General features: G+C 46.5%; 1 protein-coding gene across 5 annotated transcripts; it reads right to left on the bottom strand.

The window, feature by feature from the left end:
• Positions 1 to 1,441: 1,441 nt before the first annotated feature.
• On the bottom strand, positions 1,442 to 17,725 carry ITPA (inosine triphosphatase). Of its 5 annotated transcripts, none has more exons than XM_030847539.2 (8): positions 17,604 to 17,725; positions 8,717 to 8,774; positions 8,564 to 8,628; positions 7,857 to 7,930; positions 6,871 to 6,902; positions 6,199 to 6,314; positions 3,104 to 3,230; positions 1,442 to 1,923 (listed from the first exon to the last, which is right to left on the bottom strand). In XM_030847539.2, the coding sequence occupies exons 1-8, from the start codon at positions 17,667 to 17,669 to the stop codon at positions 1,835 to 1,837; spliced, it is 627 nt and encodes a 208-aa protein (XP_030703399.1). In that variant the 5' UTR covers positions 17,670 to 17,725; the 3' UTR covers positions 1,442 to 1,834. The 5 variants fall into 5 exon arrangements, with proteins under 5 accessions (XP_030703399.1, XP_030703400.1, XP_030703405.1 ...); XM_030847540.2 differs by having other exon boundaries at positions 3,104 to 3,180; positions 17,604 to 17,702; XM_030847545.2 differs by lacking the exon at positions 3,104 to 3,230 and having other exon boundaries at positions 17,604 to 17,702.
• Positions 17,726 to 17,917: the final 192 nt, after the last annotated feature.

Raw genomic sequence — 17,917 nt, forward strand, 5'->3', positions numbered from 1 at the left:
CTCCTGTTTCTATGCTTCTACATACCGCCTCCATCCATGCTGCCCTGCCCCAGCCTCTGAAGGCCACCTGAGGGCCCTGAGGAGGGAGAAGCCATCCCAGGGGAGGTGGGATAAAAGGGACTGATTTGTTGAGTGCCGCCTAAGGGCTATTACTTCCAACTCCACACAGTAGCTCAACAGGGAAACATGGAAGGTCCAGGAGGCCTTTGCTGTTGCCAGGAACCTGCAGGGAAAGTGGGCTTGGGGCCAGTGAAGAGCCCAGTGGCTGGTAGGGTGGGATAAGCACATTCACAGTGCTGCTTGCAGGATGGGTAAAGTTTAAAGGGGACAGAAAATGTACTGTGCATCCAGGACAGAACTCTGAGGAAGCAGCTGAGGAGCAGACAGAGGGGTGCCCCGCTCCAAGTGCCACGTGGCAAGTGATCCTTCTTTGGGGCCCCCAGCCCAGTAGCCTGTGTTTCCTGCAGGTGGGGCTGTGTCCAGGATCACCAGGCAAGGAGTAGGCAGGCCCCCCAGCACCCCACACCTGAGTTCCAGCCGGACACCACCCATGCCAAGCAGACAACTCAGAGGAGGCTGAGCACCACCACCGGCACTTCCTGAGGAAACAACCCAGCTGGGCTTCACAGACAAGAGGGGAGCAAAGGGATGAGGTCCTGTCCTCACCCACGGGTGCTGATGAATTTTAGGGGAGGAAACAACTGTTAAATCTAGGCCCTGGGCCGTGCTGCTAGGACTGAGGAGGGGATGTAACTTAAGCTTGGGAGCGACACACCAGCATTAAGGACCCCCACCCCCCAACCTGCTGCACACAACGGGCTTTTCTGATTGTCCTTGGGGTTGGGCACCTCCTCTTTACCAGAGTAACACCTGCAGGAAGGCAAGGGAGCCACCCCGGGCCTCTGAAGTCCCTCCCTGGGAAGGGCTTTACCAGGACTCAGTACGGGTCTGGGGTAGCTGAGCCAGGCCTCCTGAAGGGCTCAACTCAGCTGGCCCCCCAGGCTGAACCGTGGCATGTCAACCCAACTGGGGTCAAGAACTCCATCCCTCCTCCCTGCCATAAAAATGAACCTGGCGTTATAACCATAAACCAACATTTTAGCTGCTCTAATGTACACCAGAATAAAGCAAAAGCACTCAGCATCCCACACTGCCCGCCCCCCAACCCAGCAAACACAATAGAGGCCAGCTGGGTGGTGGCATTGCTCAGTAGCTGGGTGGGCGGGCAGCAGGGATGTGGCATGTAAAAGTTCAGCCCATGATCAGAGACTTCAAGGACAAAAAGAAAGATATAATACTCCAGCTAGCAAGGGCACACAAACAGCCTCGACACAGCACTGCCCTCCTCCAGCCACCCCCCTACACCCGTTTTGCCCCCCCCGACCTGAGAGGTTTCCTGCTCGTGCCAAAGGGGACTCAGGAGACAGACACCTGTCTGGGGCAGGTTTCAGAGCAAATATATGTAGAGTTTATTTTGGAAGCAAGTACCCTCCGGAATTTTTATTTGCTGCATTTAAAAAACATCTAAGGCTGTTTGTGTGGTTCTTCCCCAAACCCTCAACCCTGCCAAGGCCAGTTTTAACACCCAAGGTCCTTTCCGGATTCCAGGCCTGGAGGCTGTAGGAGACCACTGAATCCCTGAGGACAAGAGGATGGTGTCCTCTGGCCAAAGTTTCTCCAAGCAGAGCCAGCTGCTCCTGACGGCTGGTAACACCCCCAGGAAGTGGTAACCCTGAAGGTGGTACTTGGATGGGTGCCTGCCTGATAGAGGCGGTTTCAGGCTAGCCCTCCCCGGATCCTCAGCCAGAGTGGTCATCACCAGCTCCAAGTGGAGTCAGGTTGCCAAAGTATTCTTGCAACTCAAGCAGGGCCTGGAAGCGATGGGAGATGGTGTTCTTCTCAGCCTTGGGCATCTCTGCATACCTAAGGGGCAACAGTAGCAGCTCAGAGAAGAGGGGGCCCAGATTCAGGGAGGGTGTGTACACCTCACCTCATCCTGGAGCCCAAAGCTCAAAAAGTCCCTAGGAAAGGGTAGTGGGGCTACCAGCTCCTGGCAACCAGAGTTAATTTTTAAAAAATCAGTCTTAAATTCCCCTGTAGGTAGAAACCCATATTAATGAGTGTGAAAGGATCTTAAACTGGTTCTAGTGTGTCCAAAAGTCATCAAAGGGAAGCTGGGGACAGGGGGATGAGCTGCATGCTTTATCAGCTTTGTCATCTGTTGACGGGAAGCAGTGGGGCCTGACAGAGCAAACATAGCAATCTCCTCCAATGCACTGTGGGGCGGGCAGGTGAGGGCAGGGGGCAGCAGATGAGCCTTGAACAGCCAGCCAGTGGCCTGCCATCCATGGCAGGACTCCAGTGAGGTGAGAATCCCTACTCCAGTTGTCACTTTCACATCTATGCTGTCAAATATGGTGGCTACCAGCCACTGTGGCCATTTAAACCAATTACAACTGAATAAAAATAAATTCTGTTCCTCAGTTGCTCTAACCACATTTCAGATGCTCCGCAGCCACACGTGGCTAATGGCTACCGGATTGCACAGTGCAGATATAGAGCCTTTGTGTCACCAAAGTGCTGCTTCATGTTGTCCTCAGCCCTGCCTGGCTGTTGTGAGGCCTCAGGCCACACTCCCTAAGGGCCCCCCTCCAGCTTGACAAACCCGATTCCAATAATGGCCAACATGTCCCGTGTAAATAAGCGGGGGCTAGCATGAAATACTGAGAACACCTGGCACTGTGGGGGTGTAACGTGGTGGCCAAGTGCTAACATTTTTCCAGACTAAATGGGGGTCAGATAATCATCCAACAAAGCTGACAAGCCCAGGTCAGAGCGGGGAAGCCACTGAAGCTACAAAGCTGCTCTGCGCTGAGCTCAGCCCGAGAGCCCAGGACTTCAGCTATGCCCAGCTGCCTCCCAGCTGTGGACCAGGCCACCCAGATTCCTTGCATCCACCCCAGCAGAGCTGCCTTCAGCCGGAACGGCACCTCAGAGCCTGCCCCGCCTGTATCCGCGTGCCTGCACCTGGGCAGGGCACTGACCCAACCCAGACCACGGCCATCCCCACCCCACACCCCTGAAAGAAACTGGGGCTCCTTACGTCTGCTCATATCCATCAGGCTGAAAGCAGGGGTCCCAGCCAAAATCCCGGCAGCCACGGGGCACCACAATCTGGCCCTGCCAGAGGAAAGGGGGACAGGTGTGCCACTGGGTGTGGAGGAGATGCACTGTGAGGAGGGCAGTAGCCAGATTGAGTTTGGTTTATGAATTTGGTTAAACCCTATTTACTCAAAATATATTATTTCAAGGGGTCCATGGTGCCGGCAAATGTTTGCTGAACACAGATAAAATGCAGAGCAGGACGGCTCGCTCCCCACAGACAGGGAGGAACCACATGCTTGATTAGCCCACAGATACCCCTGGGACCAGCCTCCCTCTCTGAAGCTTTGACAAACTGTGACCTCACTGAAGAAGAGAAGCAACTTTGAAAGACTGACAGAAAACATTTTCTCCTAATAGGAAGTTTGAGGGCCCTGAACCTTGCACCCAAGCCCTGTGCCTGCTACTATTACTGCATTTCTCAAAATACAAGGGAGGCTCTAACAAATGAAACAACAAAATAGAAATTACTTTGCACAATGTTCAACACAAAAATGAGCTCAGTAAATACTGGCTGTAATAGGCAAATTCCAAAAGGAAAATGTGACAAAGATAACCAGTGTCAGGCTTCCCTGGTGGCACAGTGGTTGAGTCCGCCTACCGATGCAGGGGACATGGGTTCGTGCCCTGGTCCGGGAAGATCCCACATGCCGTGGAGTGACTGGGCCCGTGAGCCATGGCCACTGAGCCTGCGCGTCCAGAGCCTGTGCTCCGCAAAAAAAAAAAACAAAAAAAAAACAACTTATAAAATACAAGGGAGGTAGTAGAGGATGAGGATTAGCCATATAAATTCCAAGTCATTCAGACCAAAGGTAAATTCTGCTTCTGCTAATGGGGAGCTGTGTGACTGAGGCCAGTTACTGAACCACTCTGAACTTCACCCATGCAACAACTGTTTTTTGAACACCTCAGCGAAGCAGGCACCAGGAAAACAGAAAATCGTAGCCTTGCCTTCACAGAATGGAACTCTTAAGCAAAACAAGCATTACATCAGTAAACACATTAATGACTACCAAATGCAAAGTGTCTTAGAGGCAACACACTGGGAGCTGGGCTCAAGAATAACAAGATGGGGAGCTCAGGGAAGGCCTCAGTGAGGAGGGGACACTTTGGCCACATAAAGGACTAGGGCAAGAACATTCTAGGTGGAGGACACAGCTGTGCTGAGGTCCAGAGATGGAAAAGGCTTATCATACGCACTGCTGAAAGGACAATGTGGCTAGGGTTTTTTCGAAAGCACAGGGGAGAACAGAACAAGGAGAAACAAGGCTACCTCAGTTAAAGTCAGGGCTGGCAGCAACAAAGTACAAACAGCAGCCCAAGCTGGGGAGACAATAGGGAATGGTCGGATGAAAGTGATCAGGCCCCATCAGCAGCATAGCTGCTAGTCAGTCATGGCGCAGGAAGTTGGGCCTGTGGTTGTTCATACTTTTGATTTTTGAGAGAACATTTCTGTGAAAGTAGCAGACCACTAAAACTAACTGTTAAAAATGTAACCAGGCAATATGATCCAGCAATCCCATTTCTGGATATATACCCAAAAGAATGAAAACAGGATCTTGAAGAGATATTTGCACACCCACGTTCATAGCAGCATTATGAACAAGCCAAAAAGTGGAAGCCACGCAAGTGTTCATCAATGAATACAGGCAGACCTTGGAGATATTGTGGGTTCAGTTCCAGACCACTGCAATTAAGCAATTATCGCAATAAAGCAAGTCACATGAATTTTTTGGTTTCCTACTGCATATAAAAGTTATGTTTACACTATATTATAATCTATTAAGTGTGCAATAGCATTATGTCTAAAAAATAGTGTACATACCTTAATTTAAAAATACTTAATTGCTAAAAATGCTAACCATCATCTGACAATGCAGGATTGCCACAAACTTTCAATTTGTAAAAACATAATATCTGTGAAGCTCAATAAAACGAGGTATGCCTGTAAACGGATAAAGGAAAAAGTGGTATATATATACAATGGAATATTATTCAGTCTTAAAAAAGGAGATCCTATCACATGCTACAACATGGATGAAACTTGAGGACATTATGCTAAGTGAGATAAGCCAGTCACAAAAAAACAAACACTGCAGGATTCCACTTATATGATGTATCTGAGGTAGCCGAACTCTTAGCAACACAAAGTAGAATGGTGGTTGCCAGGTGCTGGAGAGAGGAGGGGAAGATGGAGTCATTATTCAATGGGCATAGTTTCAATTCTGCAAGATGAGAAAGTTCTAGAGATCTGGTGCACAACAGTGTACACTATTGTATTGTACACTTAAAAATGAAGATGGTAATTTCTGTTACCTGTTTTTTCACCACAAAAATTAAAAATCTAATCAGGGAGTGTAAAGTAAAACATCTGTGGACAGTCCCTGGTGGAGCCACTGGCATAGGGCTATGTGAGCTATGGTGGGACTCTGGATTCTATCCTGAGCAGAAAGGACAAAGCAGAGAAATGATGTGCCTGAAGGTACACTCCTGCCACGGGGAGGGGATGGATGGGCTGGGGCGGGGGTGGGGTGGGGGAAGCAGGCCAGCCCAGAGGGTGGTCTGGACCCTGTGAGAAGCAGCTGAACCTACGGTCTGATAGGTAAGCATGGGGGCACTGAAGGGCAGTTTTGAAAGGAATGAGTTGGGGGGAGAAGGAAGATTCTATATGAACATAAAAAGTTGGAAAGGCTGTGAGATGTTCAAGGGAAGCTGTTGCCTCAGCAGTGGGATGAGGAGATTCAAGCTTGGAGAAGTCTGGGCTACAGATGTAGCTCTAGGAGTTGTCACCTTCAGTTTCCACATCTGCTTCTCAGGACAGCATACACTGCAGAGCTCTGGGTATACCAGGCCCCAACAGCTGTAAGCCACTGTGCGTTTCCAAACACCTGACTCTGGGGTCAAATAAGTTTCGGGATTGACAGCACTTCTAGCTGTGGTACCCAGGGGCGCGCCCTCCCCACTACAGTCCTGCAGCATCATCGCGAGTCACAGCGCCCTCTGGCGGCACTCTGGGGAACGAGCATGGGTACGCACCGAGGTCCGGCCCCTGAAGAGGCGCACAGGCTCGCTGGGGTCCCCAGTGCTGAGCGCGAACGTGCAGAGTGCATAGGCCGACTTGTCTTGGAACCCAGCCAGGAGCTGGTGGAGACCTGCGGGCACTTGCAGTGAGGGCTCAGCGCACTCTACGCTGCCCGGCCCCAGCCCCCTCTCCGCACTCAATGGGCCCAGGTGGCGAAGGGGAGTTATACATATCACCAAATAGGCCCTGCGCTGATAACCCAGGAAGTTGGGTGATGGGGATGTGGGGTTCCTTATTCTACTACTGTGGGCTTCAGGGTATGCGCTGCTGGGACCAGGGGGAGCAGCAGGGTGTCCCTCTCCCCGCCCCCCACTGAGGCAAGGACAGCAAGAAGTGGGGCCAGTCCCTCTGAGCCAGAATCAACTAGAGCCCCTTTGTCCCTCAAACACAAAGCTCTCACCACCCACCCCCACCCCATCCACTCCTCCCAAATCTCAGTGCTCCCTGGCACCGGGTGTATAGGGAGAGTGTGAGCTGTAGATTATAGATGGGGAAACTGAGGTGAATGGAGACTCCGTGAAGGGGATGGAACCCGAGATTCCTGATTACTAGTTGGAGCTCCTCTCGTAGAACCCACAGATTCTTAATTTCAAACAGGTCTAAAGAAAGAGACATGGGGATAATACCTTCAGGCTTTAACTTCTCCAGAAACCACTTTCTGCAAGAGAAATAAAGGTGAGTCAGACACCACAATCAGATGGATGTTCTTACCACCTTGTTTCTGGGCTGCATCCCCCAGGGATTAGAGCCCTGGGAGAGCAAAGAATGTCTCAACTCAAAATGAAGAGAAATAATCCAATAGGAAAAAGGAAATGGAGACAAAGAGGCAATCCACAAAAGAACTGATAAACCAGTGAAGCCCTCAATCTCACTGGTAATGAGGGAAATGCAAATTAAAATTGCATGTGGTAACATTTCCCACTCCCGCCATTACAAAATACTAAAAAGTCATAAAACAGTGCTGGTAAGAATATGGAGCAATGTACACTATAAGTGTGTAGGGGTGCTACTGCCTTGGCAAACAAATTAGCAATCCAAAAGTTAAAGATACAGTTAACCCTTGAACAACATGAATTTGAACTGCATATGTTCACTTATACATGGATATTTTTCAGTAGTAAATACTACAGTAATATACAGTTGAATTCACTGATATGGAAGGCCAACTGTAAGTTAAACGCAGGTTAACCCCCCCCCCAAGTTGTTCAAGGGTCAACTGTATACATACCCAAGACCTAACAAATTGGGGTATTTGTACCCTAGAGATACACAAAGACCTTCTGAGGGGGTCCAGGGTACTGGATAGCTTTAAGGAAATCCATCTGCAGATCTCAACTTCCTTATTTCCTCTTTCCTGAAACTGATCTGCCCACAAATGTACCTCTCCAATGGGTGAGTTCCCCTTGCCCATCTCAACTTACACAATCACATTCTCACACTTTACAAAAGAAAGGTATGCCTCTTCCCCATCCCTAATCCTCCCTCAAGACAATCTGACATACTGGTGTTGATGCCAAGACAGTGAATGACCCGCAGTATCAAGTAACAAATCATTTCAAAGTTCAAGTGGTTTTGTGGCCAGGGCCCTGCAAAAGGGTGGGGGAGCACTCACATGTAGGGGCCAGGGAGGCCCCCAAGGGCGTTGAAGCACAGACAGGTGTCCTCCACCAGTACAGGGCCCTGCACCTGCAGCACAAGAACATGCAGCCCTGAGACCCGCGTCCAGCAGCAGGCCCCACCTCCACCCTGAATTCCCCTGCCATCCAAGCCAGGGCCACACTCACAGCTAGCTGGGATGTGCAACAGCAGCAGCAGATAGAGGTCCATCTGCTCTGGGTAACAGCTGTTGACTAATGTCTTATCTTCATAAGACTAATGTCTTATCTTCAAGGTAGGGACATCAAAGCCTTGGCAGGTTGTAAAGTTTGCTCCAGGTACAGTGACAGGAGAGCTGGGATTCATACTCAAGCAGCCTGACTGTTTACAAAGCACTCTTTTTCAGTTCCACAGAGGTGTGTGAGTGCAGGGTGGATGTATGTGGGGAGAATGTAGGGGTGGAATGTATGTACCTGAGAACTGGGAAGAGTGAATTATGTGTGTGTGTGGTCATCTAGGGGGATACTATGCAGTCAAGGTTGAGAAAGGAAGGCAGTATTCCAGAGCCAATATTAACTGACTCCAGCCTAGCTAAGCCTGGAAACGTCCTTCAAGTCATTATAAAGTGTGCCCACCATATTCTCTACCCATCCCCAGCAGGCACAGACCCCAGGAGCCACCAGGACAAGAGGCGCAAGTACAGGACATGTGTGGAGCAAGCACCTGGCGAGCTGCCTCCTGACACTTCCGAATGGAAATCTCATCAGGCTCTCCTTGGTACTCTGGCACTTATCAGAGAAACAGACACACAGTCAGGTCACAGAGAGAGAGAGAAATTGAATCATCTTTTAAAAATAGAACTAATCAGAGACATACGGTCAATCTTCTGTGCCACCAAAGTGCATGGAAACTTATCTCCTAGAATCTGAATGACCTGTTCCAAAACGAAAGAACATTTATCACCATTTGTTTAACTATTCCCCATTACTACACAAGCTGTCACCCATCTTTCTCGTCAGGTAACTCTCCTGTCAGTCCCCTAAAGCTCACCAAGTCAGGCCCATGAGCCTCACCCCAGCCTTCAGGGTCCCACCCCAGCAGGTCAGCTCCCCCATCTCCTCACTCTCCAATCCTTCCCTCCTACTTCAGGTCTCTGTTTATGCTAACCACCTACCTAGAACACCCTCTTCCCTTCTCAGTGCTCCCAAAACCTATCCTTTGGGCCAAGAATTTTCTATCAGGGGTTACCCAGAATTCAGGAGATCTGTGAACTTGGATTAGGAAAAACAAAACAAAACAAAACACTTTATTTTCACTAACCCCTACCTGAAATTTAGCATCCCTTTCAATAGTGAATATAGAAAACAAACACAAATAGCATTAGCATCTCCTGTGATATTTAAACCTATTAAAATCGCAGATGTTGTCGTATCCCATTACAGTTGTAGCAGATATCTCAAAATATCATTTACAAGGGGCAGAGTCAAGATGGCAGCGTGGGAAGACACAGAGTTTGTGTCTCCCTACAACTAGGGCGCCTGCCAGATGGTGGTGGGGGACCTTGACGCCCAAGGAGACGGGAAGAACCCCCAAGTGAACGGCTCCTGCGATGGGAGCTCTGAGTCTGAACCACTGGACTAATAAGAGAACCTCAGACCCCAGGAAATATTCATTGGAGTGAGGTCTCCCGGAGTTCCTCATCTCAGCACCAAGACCCAGCTCTACCCAACAGCCTACAAACTCCAGTGTTGGAAGCCTCAGGCCAAACAACCAGTTCCTGTTTACAGGAACACAATCCCACCCATCAGAAAAAATGAGAGGGTAATAAAGTATGTCACAGATGAAGAAGCATGGTAAAAACCTATAAGACCAAATAAATGAAGAGGAAATAGGCAAGCTACCTAAAAAGAATTCAGAGTAATGGTAGTAAAGATGATCCAGAATCTCAGAAGTAGAATGGAGGCACAGACTAAGAAAATACAAGAAATGTTTAACAAAGTTCTAGAAGAACTGAAGGACAAACAGAGATGAAAACACAGTAACTGAAATGAAAAATACACTAGAAGGAATCAATAATAGGATAACTGAGGCAGAAGAACAAATATAAGTGAGCTGGAAGACAGACTGCTGGAAATAACTGCCAAGGAGCAGAATAAAGAAAAAAGAATGAAAAGAATCGAAGACAATCTCAGAGACCTCTGGGACAATACTAAACACACCAACATTCGAATTATAGGGGTCCCAAATAAGAAGAGAAAAAGAAAGGGTCTGAGAAAATATTTGAAGAGATCACAGCAGAAAACTTCCCTAACATGGGAAAGGAAATAGCCACCCAAGTCCAGGAAGCGCAGAGTCCCATACAGGATAAATCTTAAGAGAAACACACCAAGACACATATTAATCAAACTAACAAAAATTGAGTTCAAAGAAAAAATACTAAAAGCAGCAAGGGAAAAGCAAAAGATAACATACAAAGGAATCCCCATAACATTATCAACTGATTTTTCAGCAGAAACTCTGCAGGCCAGAAGGGAGTGGCAGGATATACTTAAAATGATGAAAGAGAAAAAACTACAACCAAGATTACTCTACCCAGCAAGGATCTCATTCAGAGTCAAGAGAGAAATCAAAAGCTTTTCAGACAAGCAAAAGGTAAGAGAATTCAGCACCACCAAACCACCTTTACAGCAAATGCTAAAAAAACTTCTCTAGGCAGGAAACACAAGAGAAGAAAAAGACCCACAAAAACGAACCCAAAACAATTAAGAAAATGGTAATAGGTACATACAATCGATAACAACCTTGAATGTAAATGGATTAAATGCTCCAACCAAAAGACACAGACTGGCTGAATGGATACAAAAACAAGGCCCGTATATATGCTGTCTACAAGAGACCCACTTCAGACCTAGGAACACATACAGACTAAAAGTGAAGGGATGGAAAAATATATTCCATGCAAATGGAAATCAAAAGAATGTTGGAGTAGCAATACTCATATCAGATAAAATAGACTTTAGGGCTTCCCTGGTGGTGCAGCGGTTAAGAATCTGCCTGCCAATGCAGGGGACACAGGTTCAATCCCTCCAGGAAGATCCCACATGCTGTGCAGCGACTAAGCCCATGCACCACAACTACTGAGCCTGCTCTCTAGAGTCTGTGAGCCACAACTACTGAGCCCATGTGCCACAACTACTGAAGCCTGCATGCCTAGAGCCTGTGTTATGCAACAAGAGAAGCCACCTCAATGAGAAGACTGCACACCGCAATGAAGAGTAACCCCTGCTTGCCACAACTAGAGAAAGCCCATGCACAGCAACAAAGACCCAACACAGCCAAAAATAAAATAAATAAATTTATTTTAAAAAATAGACTTTAAAATAAAGACTGTTACAAGAGATAAGGAAGGACAGTACATAATGATCAAGGGATCAATCCAAGAAGAAGATATAACAATTATAATCGCTTATGCACCCAACATAGGAGCACCTCAATACATAAGGCAAATGCTAACAACCATGAAAGCAGAAATCAACAGTAACACTATAATAGTAGGGGACTTTAACACCTCACTTACCCCAATGGACAGATCATCCAAACAGAAAATAAATAAGCAAACACAAGCTTTAGATGACACAATAGACCAGACAGATTTAACTGATATTTATAGAACATTCCACCCGAAAGTGGCACAGTACACTTCCTTCTCAAGTGCACACGGAACATTCTCCAAGACAGATCACATCTTGGCTCACAAATCAAGCCTTGGAAAATTTAAGAAAATTGAAATCGTATCAAGCATCTTTTCTGACCACACTGCTATGTGTAAATCAATTACAGGAAAAAAACTGTAAAAAACACAAATACATGGAGGCTAAACAGTGCACTACTAAGTAACCAAGAGATCACTAGAGAAATCAAAGAAATAAAAGAATACATAGATACAAATGACAACAAAAACACAATGATTCAAAACCTATGGGATGCAGCAAAAGCAGTTCTAAGAGGGAAGTTTATAGCAATTCAATCGCACCTCAAGGAACAAGAAAAATCTCAAATAAACAATCTAACCCTACACCTAAAGCAACTAGAGAAAGAAGAACAACGAAAACCCAAAGTCAGTAGAAGGAAAGAAATCATAAAGATCAGAGCAGAAATAAATGAAACAAATGAAAACAACAGCAAAAATCAATAAAACTAAAAGTTGGTTCTTTGAGAAGATAAACAAAATTGATAAACCCTTACCCAGACTCATCAAGAAAAAAAGGGTGCAAATCAATAAAATTAGAAATGAAAAAGGAGAAATCACAACTGACACTGCAGAAATACAAAGGATTATAAGAGACTACTACAGACAACTATATGCCAATAAAATGGACAACCATGAGGAAATGGACAAATTCTTGGAAACGTACAATTTTCCAAGACTGAGCCAGGAAGAATTAGAAAATATAAACAGACCTATCACAAGTAATGAAATTGAAACTGTAATTAAGAATCTTCCAACAGGACTACCCTGGTGGCGTAGTGGTTAAAAATCTGCCTGCCAATGCAGGGGACACAGGTTTGATCCCTGGTCCGAGAAGACCCCATATGCCATGGAGCAACTAACCCCATGTGCCGCACCTACTGAGCCTATGCTCTAGAGCCCACGAGCCACAACTACTGAGCCCATGTGCCACAACTACTGAAGTCCGCCTGCCAAGAGCCCATGCTCCACAACAAGGGAAACCACCACAGTGAGAAGCCTGTGCACCGTAACGAAGAGTAGCCCCGGCTTGCCGCAACTAGAGAAAGCCCACGCGCAGCCACGAAGACCCAGCGCAGCCAAACGTAAATAAGTAAAAATAAATAAATTTATATATAGGGCTTCCCTGGTGGCGCAGTGGTTGAGAGTCCGCCTGCCGATGCAGGGGACACGGGTTCGTGCCCCGGTCCGGGAAGATCCCACATGCTGCGAAGTGGCTGGGCCCGTGAGCCATGGCTGCTGAGCCTGCGCGTCCGGAGCCTGTGCTCCGCAACGGGAGAGGCCACAACAGTGAGAGGCCCACGTAACGCAAAAAAAAAAAAAAAAAAAAAAAAAAATTTATATATAAAAAAAATCTTCCAACAAACAAAAGTCCAGGACCAGATGGCTTCACAGGTGAATTCTATCAAACATTTAGAGAAGAGCTAACACCGATCCTTCTCAAACTCGTCCAAAAAACTGCAGAGAGAGGAACGCTCCCAAATTCGTTCTATGAAGCCACCATCACCCTGATACCTAAACCAGAATAAGGTATCACAAAAAAAGAAAATTATAGTCCAATATCACTGATGAACATAGATGCAAAACTCCTGAACAAAATACTAGCAAACAGAATCCAACAACATATTAAAAGGATCATACATCAGATGCAAGGATTCTTCAATATACGCAAATCAATCAATGTGATACACCATGTTAACAAATTAAGGAATAAAAACCATGTGATCATCTCAATAGATGCAGAAAAAGGTTTTGAAAAAATTCAACACTCTTTTCCGATAAAAACTCTCCAGAAAATGGGCATAGAGGGAATCTACCTCAACATAATAAAGGTCATATATGACAAACCCACAGCAAACATACTCAATGGTGAAAAACTGAAAGCATTTCCTCTAAGATCAGGAAAAAGACAAGGATGTCCTCTCTCACCACTCTTACTCAACATAGTTTTCGAAGTCCTAGCCATGGCAATCAGAGAAGAAAAAGAAATAAAAGGTATACAAATTGGATAAGTAAAACTGTCACTGTTTGCAGATGACATGATACTATACATAGAAAATCCTAAAGATGCCACCAGAAAACTACTAGAACTAATCAACGAATTTGGTAAGGTTGCAGGATACAAAGTTAATGCACAGAAATCTCTGGCATTCCTATACACTAACAACGAAAAATCAGAAAGAGAAATTAAGGAAACAATCCCATTTACCATTGCAACAAAAAGAATAAAATATCTAGGAATAAACCTATCTAAGGAGGTGAAAGACTTATACTTGGAAAACTATAAAACACTGATGAAAGAAATCAAAGATGTCATAAACAGTTGGAGAAATATACCATATTCTTGGATTGGAAGAATCAATATTATGAAAATGACTATACTACCCAAAGCAATCTACAGATTCAATGCAATCCCTATCAAACTACCAATGGCATTCTTCACAGAATTAGAACAAAAAATTTTACAATTTGTATGGAAACACAAAAGATCCTGAATAGCCAAAGCAATACTGAGAAAGAAAAAAGGAGCTGGAGGAATCAGGCTCCCTGATTTCAAACTATACTATAAAGCTACAGTAATCAAGACATTATGGTACTGGCACAAAAACAGAAATATAGATCAAGGTACAGGATAGAAAGCCCAGAGATAAACCCATGCACATATGGTCACCTAATTTACGACAAAGGAGGCAAGAACATACAATGTAGAAAAGACAGCCTCTTCAGTAAGTGGTGCTGGGAAAACTGGACAGCTACATGTAAAAGAATGAAATTAGAACACCACCTAACACCACACACAAAAATAAACTCCAAAAAATAAAAAAATAAAAATAAACTCCAAATGTATTAAAGACCTAAATGTAAAACCAGACACTATAAAACTCTTAGAGGAAACCATAGGAAAAACACTCTGACATAAACGACAGCAAGATGTTTTTTGACCCACCTTCTAGAGTAATGAAAATAAAAACAAAAATAAACAAATGGGACCTAGTTAAACTTAAAAGCTTTGCACAGCAAAGCAAACCATAAACAAGACGAAAAGACAAACCATAAACAAGACGAAAAGACAATGGGATAAAATATTTGCAAATGAAACAACGAGCAAAGGATTAATCTCCAAAATATACAAACAGCTCATGGAGCTCAATATAAAAAAAGAAACAACCCGGGCTTCCCTGGTGGCGCAGTGGTTAAGAATCCGCCTGCCAATGCAGAGGACACAGGTTTGAGCCCTGGTCTGGGAAGATCCCACATGCCGCGGAGCAACTAAGCCTGTGCGCCACAACTACCGAGCTACTGAGCCTGCGCTCTAGAGCCTGCAAGCCACAACTACTGACCCCCTGTGCCACAGCTACTGAAGCCCGCGCGCCTAGAGCCCAAGCTCCACAACAAGACAAGCCACCGCAATGAGAAGCCTGCGCGCCGCAACAAAGAGTAGCCCCTGCTCACCACAATCAGAGAAAAGCCCGCGCACAGCAACGAAGACCCAACGCAGCCAAAAACAAAAATAAATTAAAATAAAATAAAATACATTAAAAAAAAGAAACAACCCAATTAAAAAATGGGCAGAAGACCTAAATAGACATTTCACCAAAGAAGACATACAGATGGCCAAGAGGCACATGAAAAGATGCTCAACATCACTATTAGAGACATGCAAATCAAAACCACAATGAGGTATCACCTCACACTGGTCAGAATGGCCATTATCAAAAAATCTAGAAACAATAAATGCTGGAGAGGGTGTGGTAAAAAGGGAACCCTCCTGCACTGTTGGTGGGAATGTAAATTGATACAACCACTATGGAGAGCAGTATGGAGGTGCCGTAAAAACTAAAAATAGAACTACCACATGACCCAGCAAACCCCACTACTCGGCATATACCCTGAGAAAACCATAATTCAAAAAGAGACATGCACCACAATATTCATTGCAGCACTATTTACAATAGGCAGGACATGGAAGCAAACTAAATGTCCACTGACAGACGAATGGATAAAGAAGATGTGGCACATATATACAATGGAATATTACTCAGCCATAAAAAGAAACGAAATAGAGTTTTTTGTAGTGAGGTGGATGGACCTAGAGTCTGTCATACAGAGTGAAGTAAAGAAAAAAAGTAAAGAAAGAGAAAAACAAATACCATATGCTAACGCATATATATGGAATCTAAAAAAAAAATGGTACCGATGAACCTAGTGGCAGGGCAGGAATAAAGACGCAGACATACAGAATGGACTTGAGGACACGGCAGCGGGGGAGGGGGAAGCTGGGGCGAAGTGACAGAAGCATCGACATATACACACTACCAAATGTAAAATAGCTAGTGGGAAGCAGGGGCATAGCACAGGGAGATCAGCTCGGTATGCATTAATAAAGCATATGTAACTGGATCACAAATATTTATAATATTTTGAGAATTGTAAATCAATAGAATTGATTTCCTTTGTAATCCTATGTATTTTATTTTGTACATTTAAAAATATTTTCCTGAGAAAGGGTCTAGAGGCTTCATCACTCTGCCAATGGGGTACCATGAGATGAAGAGTTAAAACTCCCTATTTTAGGCCAACTTCAAGTCCATTTTCTCCAGTGAGCCTCCTCTGGCCACTCCAGCATCTTCTTTTTTTTTCTCCTTTTTTGGGGGGGGCCGTGCCACATGGCTTACAGGATCTTAGTTTCCCGACCAGGGATCGAACCCGGGCCCCGGCAGTGAAAGCTCGAATCCTAACCACTGGACTTCCAGGGAATTCCCTCCCTTTTCTTTAAATGTGGGAGGGCCACATTCTCAACCAGAAGTAGAGATGGCCTTGGGAGCCGGCACCCACCATCTTGCATGGGGCTCTGTTCAGTGTGGCACTGCCTGTCTGCTTGTCTGGTCTGGCCTCAAGATCCCAAACCTTTTATCAGCACAGGGCTCTGACTTCTGAGGCCACCCTGTAACAGCACGCAAGTGTCATTGGTCCCTATGCTGTAGACAAATGACCCTAATGACTGCACCCCATTGGTCTGCCTCAGACATCTAGTGGGTGTCATCCTGACTCCGCACACATGACCCACCTCCTTGACCATGGCTGACTAAGTAAGGGCAAACCTTTGATCCAAGCAAGGCCAATCAGAGCTGATGTCTGGCAGAAGCCTTACTGCCCCCTCCATCAGAAGGGAAAAATGCAGAAAGACCTCAAAAGGAAAAGGGATGAGCATCCAGAAAGAACTAGAAGGACAAATAAACCCCTCGATAGGGACTCCTGAGAAAGACTCCTCAAGCCCTGTGGGACAGCATACCATTGTATTCCCACGATTGTCACCTGGCTGTTTACATGAGCTCCCTGTGTCTCTCTACTATTTGCAGCCAAAGCGGTTCCATCAACCCCCAGAATTCTCAGAGCTGACCACAAAGTCCCTGTAGGCAGGAACTTTGGATCCACTGCCTCCTTCACTCCTCTCCATTGCGCTGTGAAGCAGACCTCCTGCATAATGGCCATTTCACAGATGGCGGAAAGAGGCTGGGAGAGGCTGAGGACCACATTTCTGGACCGTGGTGGGGTGTGGAACTCAGTTTGGATGCCTCTCCCCACACCCTGTCCGGCCCCTGCCAACCCCAGGCCAGCAGCGGGGTCTGGATCCGCTCCAGAGGGGTGTCAGGGTCCCGGTTTGGGACCTAGCTTAAGAGGTGACCTTTGGGACAAGTGTTAAGGACCCCACCACTCCTTCAGCTCCCGATGCCCCTAAGCTCACAACCCCTGTGCCCGGATTTGTCAAGGCCCTCATTCTATCGAGTCCAACCCCGGGTCACCCCCACTCCGCACACGTGCTAGTCCATTCCACGCGGCCCATCCCCTTCCCGATCCAACCCATCCCTCCGGGTCGGACTCTGTTCCCCCTCTGCTCTTCCACCCGCGTGCTTCCCTCCGCCTGGAAGCCACTTCTCCGCCTTCTCCCCAGCCAACCTTGCCACACGCTACCCCCCAACCGCCTCCTGGTCGGCTTCCCACCACTCCCGTCACCTCCTCCAGCTTCTTGGCGTTCCCCGTGACAAACACGATCTTCTTCCCGTACAAGGAGGCCGCCATTGTGAGCCACAAGTACCTGTAAAGTTCACCGGAAGTCCCTCTACTTCCGCCTGGCGGCGGAAGTGGGTGGCCCGTTTTCCGGCCTCGGGTCCCAGGAAGGCCGGCTGCGGATTTTGTTGCGTGCTGCGCGGTATGATGGCGGCCGCAGCTGCAGTCTGGGCACCTCAGGGGCGGGAAGGCTGCGCTGGGCGCCCAGAATCCTTGCTCAGATACCCGGGAGCACAGCGCCCTTTTCGTTTGAGCAGCCT

The sequence above is a fragment of the Globicephala melas genome, chromosome 15, assembly GCF_963455315.2.
Source record: "Globicephala melas chromosome 15, mGloMel1.2, whole genome shotgun sequence".
Lineage (NCBI taxonomy): Eukaryota > Metazoa > Chordata > Mammalia > Artiodactyla > Delphinidae > Globicephala > Globicephala melas.

Bases quoted from the DNA above. Each gene is read 5' to 3' on its own strand.
- ITPA (XM_030847539.2), bottom strand. From the start codon at position 17,669: ATGGCGGCCTCCTTGTACGGGAAGAAGATCGTGTTTGTCACGGGGAAC. The intron at 8,775-17,603 runs GTGACGGGAGTG...GTTTTGGAACAG, and splicing joins ACGCCAAGAAGCTGGAGGAG to GTCATTCAGATTCTAGGAGA. The intron at 1,924-3,103 runs GTAAGGAGCCCC...GTTGCCCCTTAG, and splicing joins CCTGATGGATATGAGCAGAC to GTATGCAGAGATGCCCAAGG.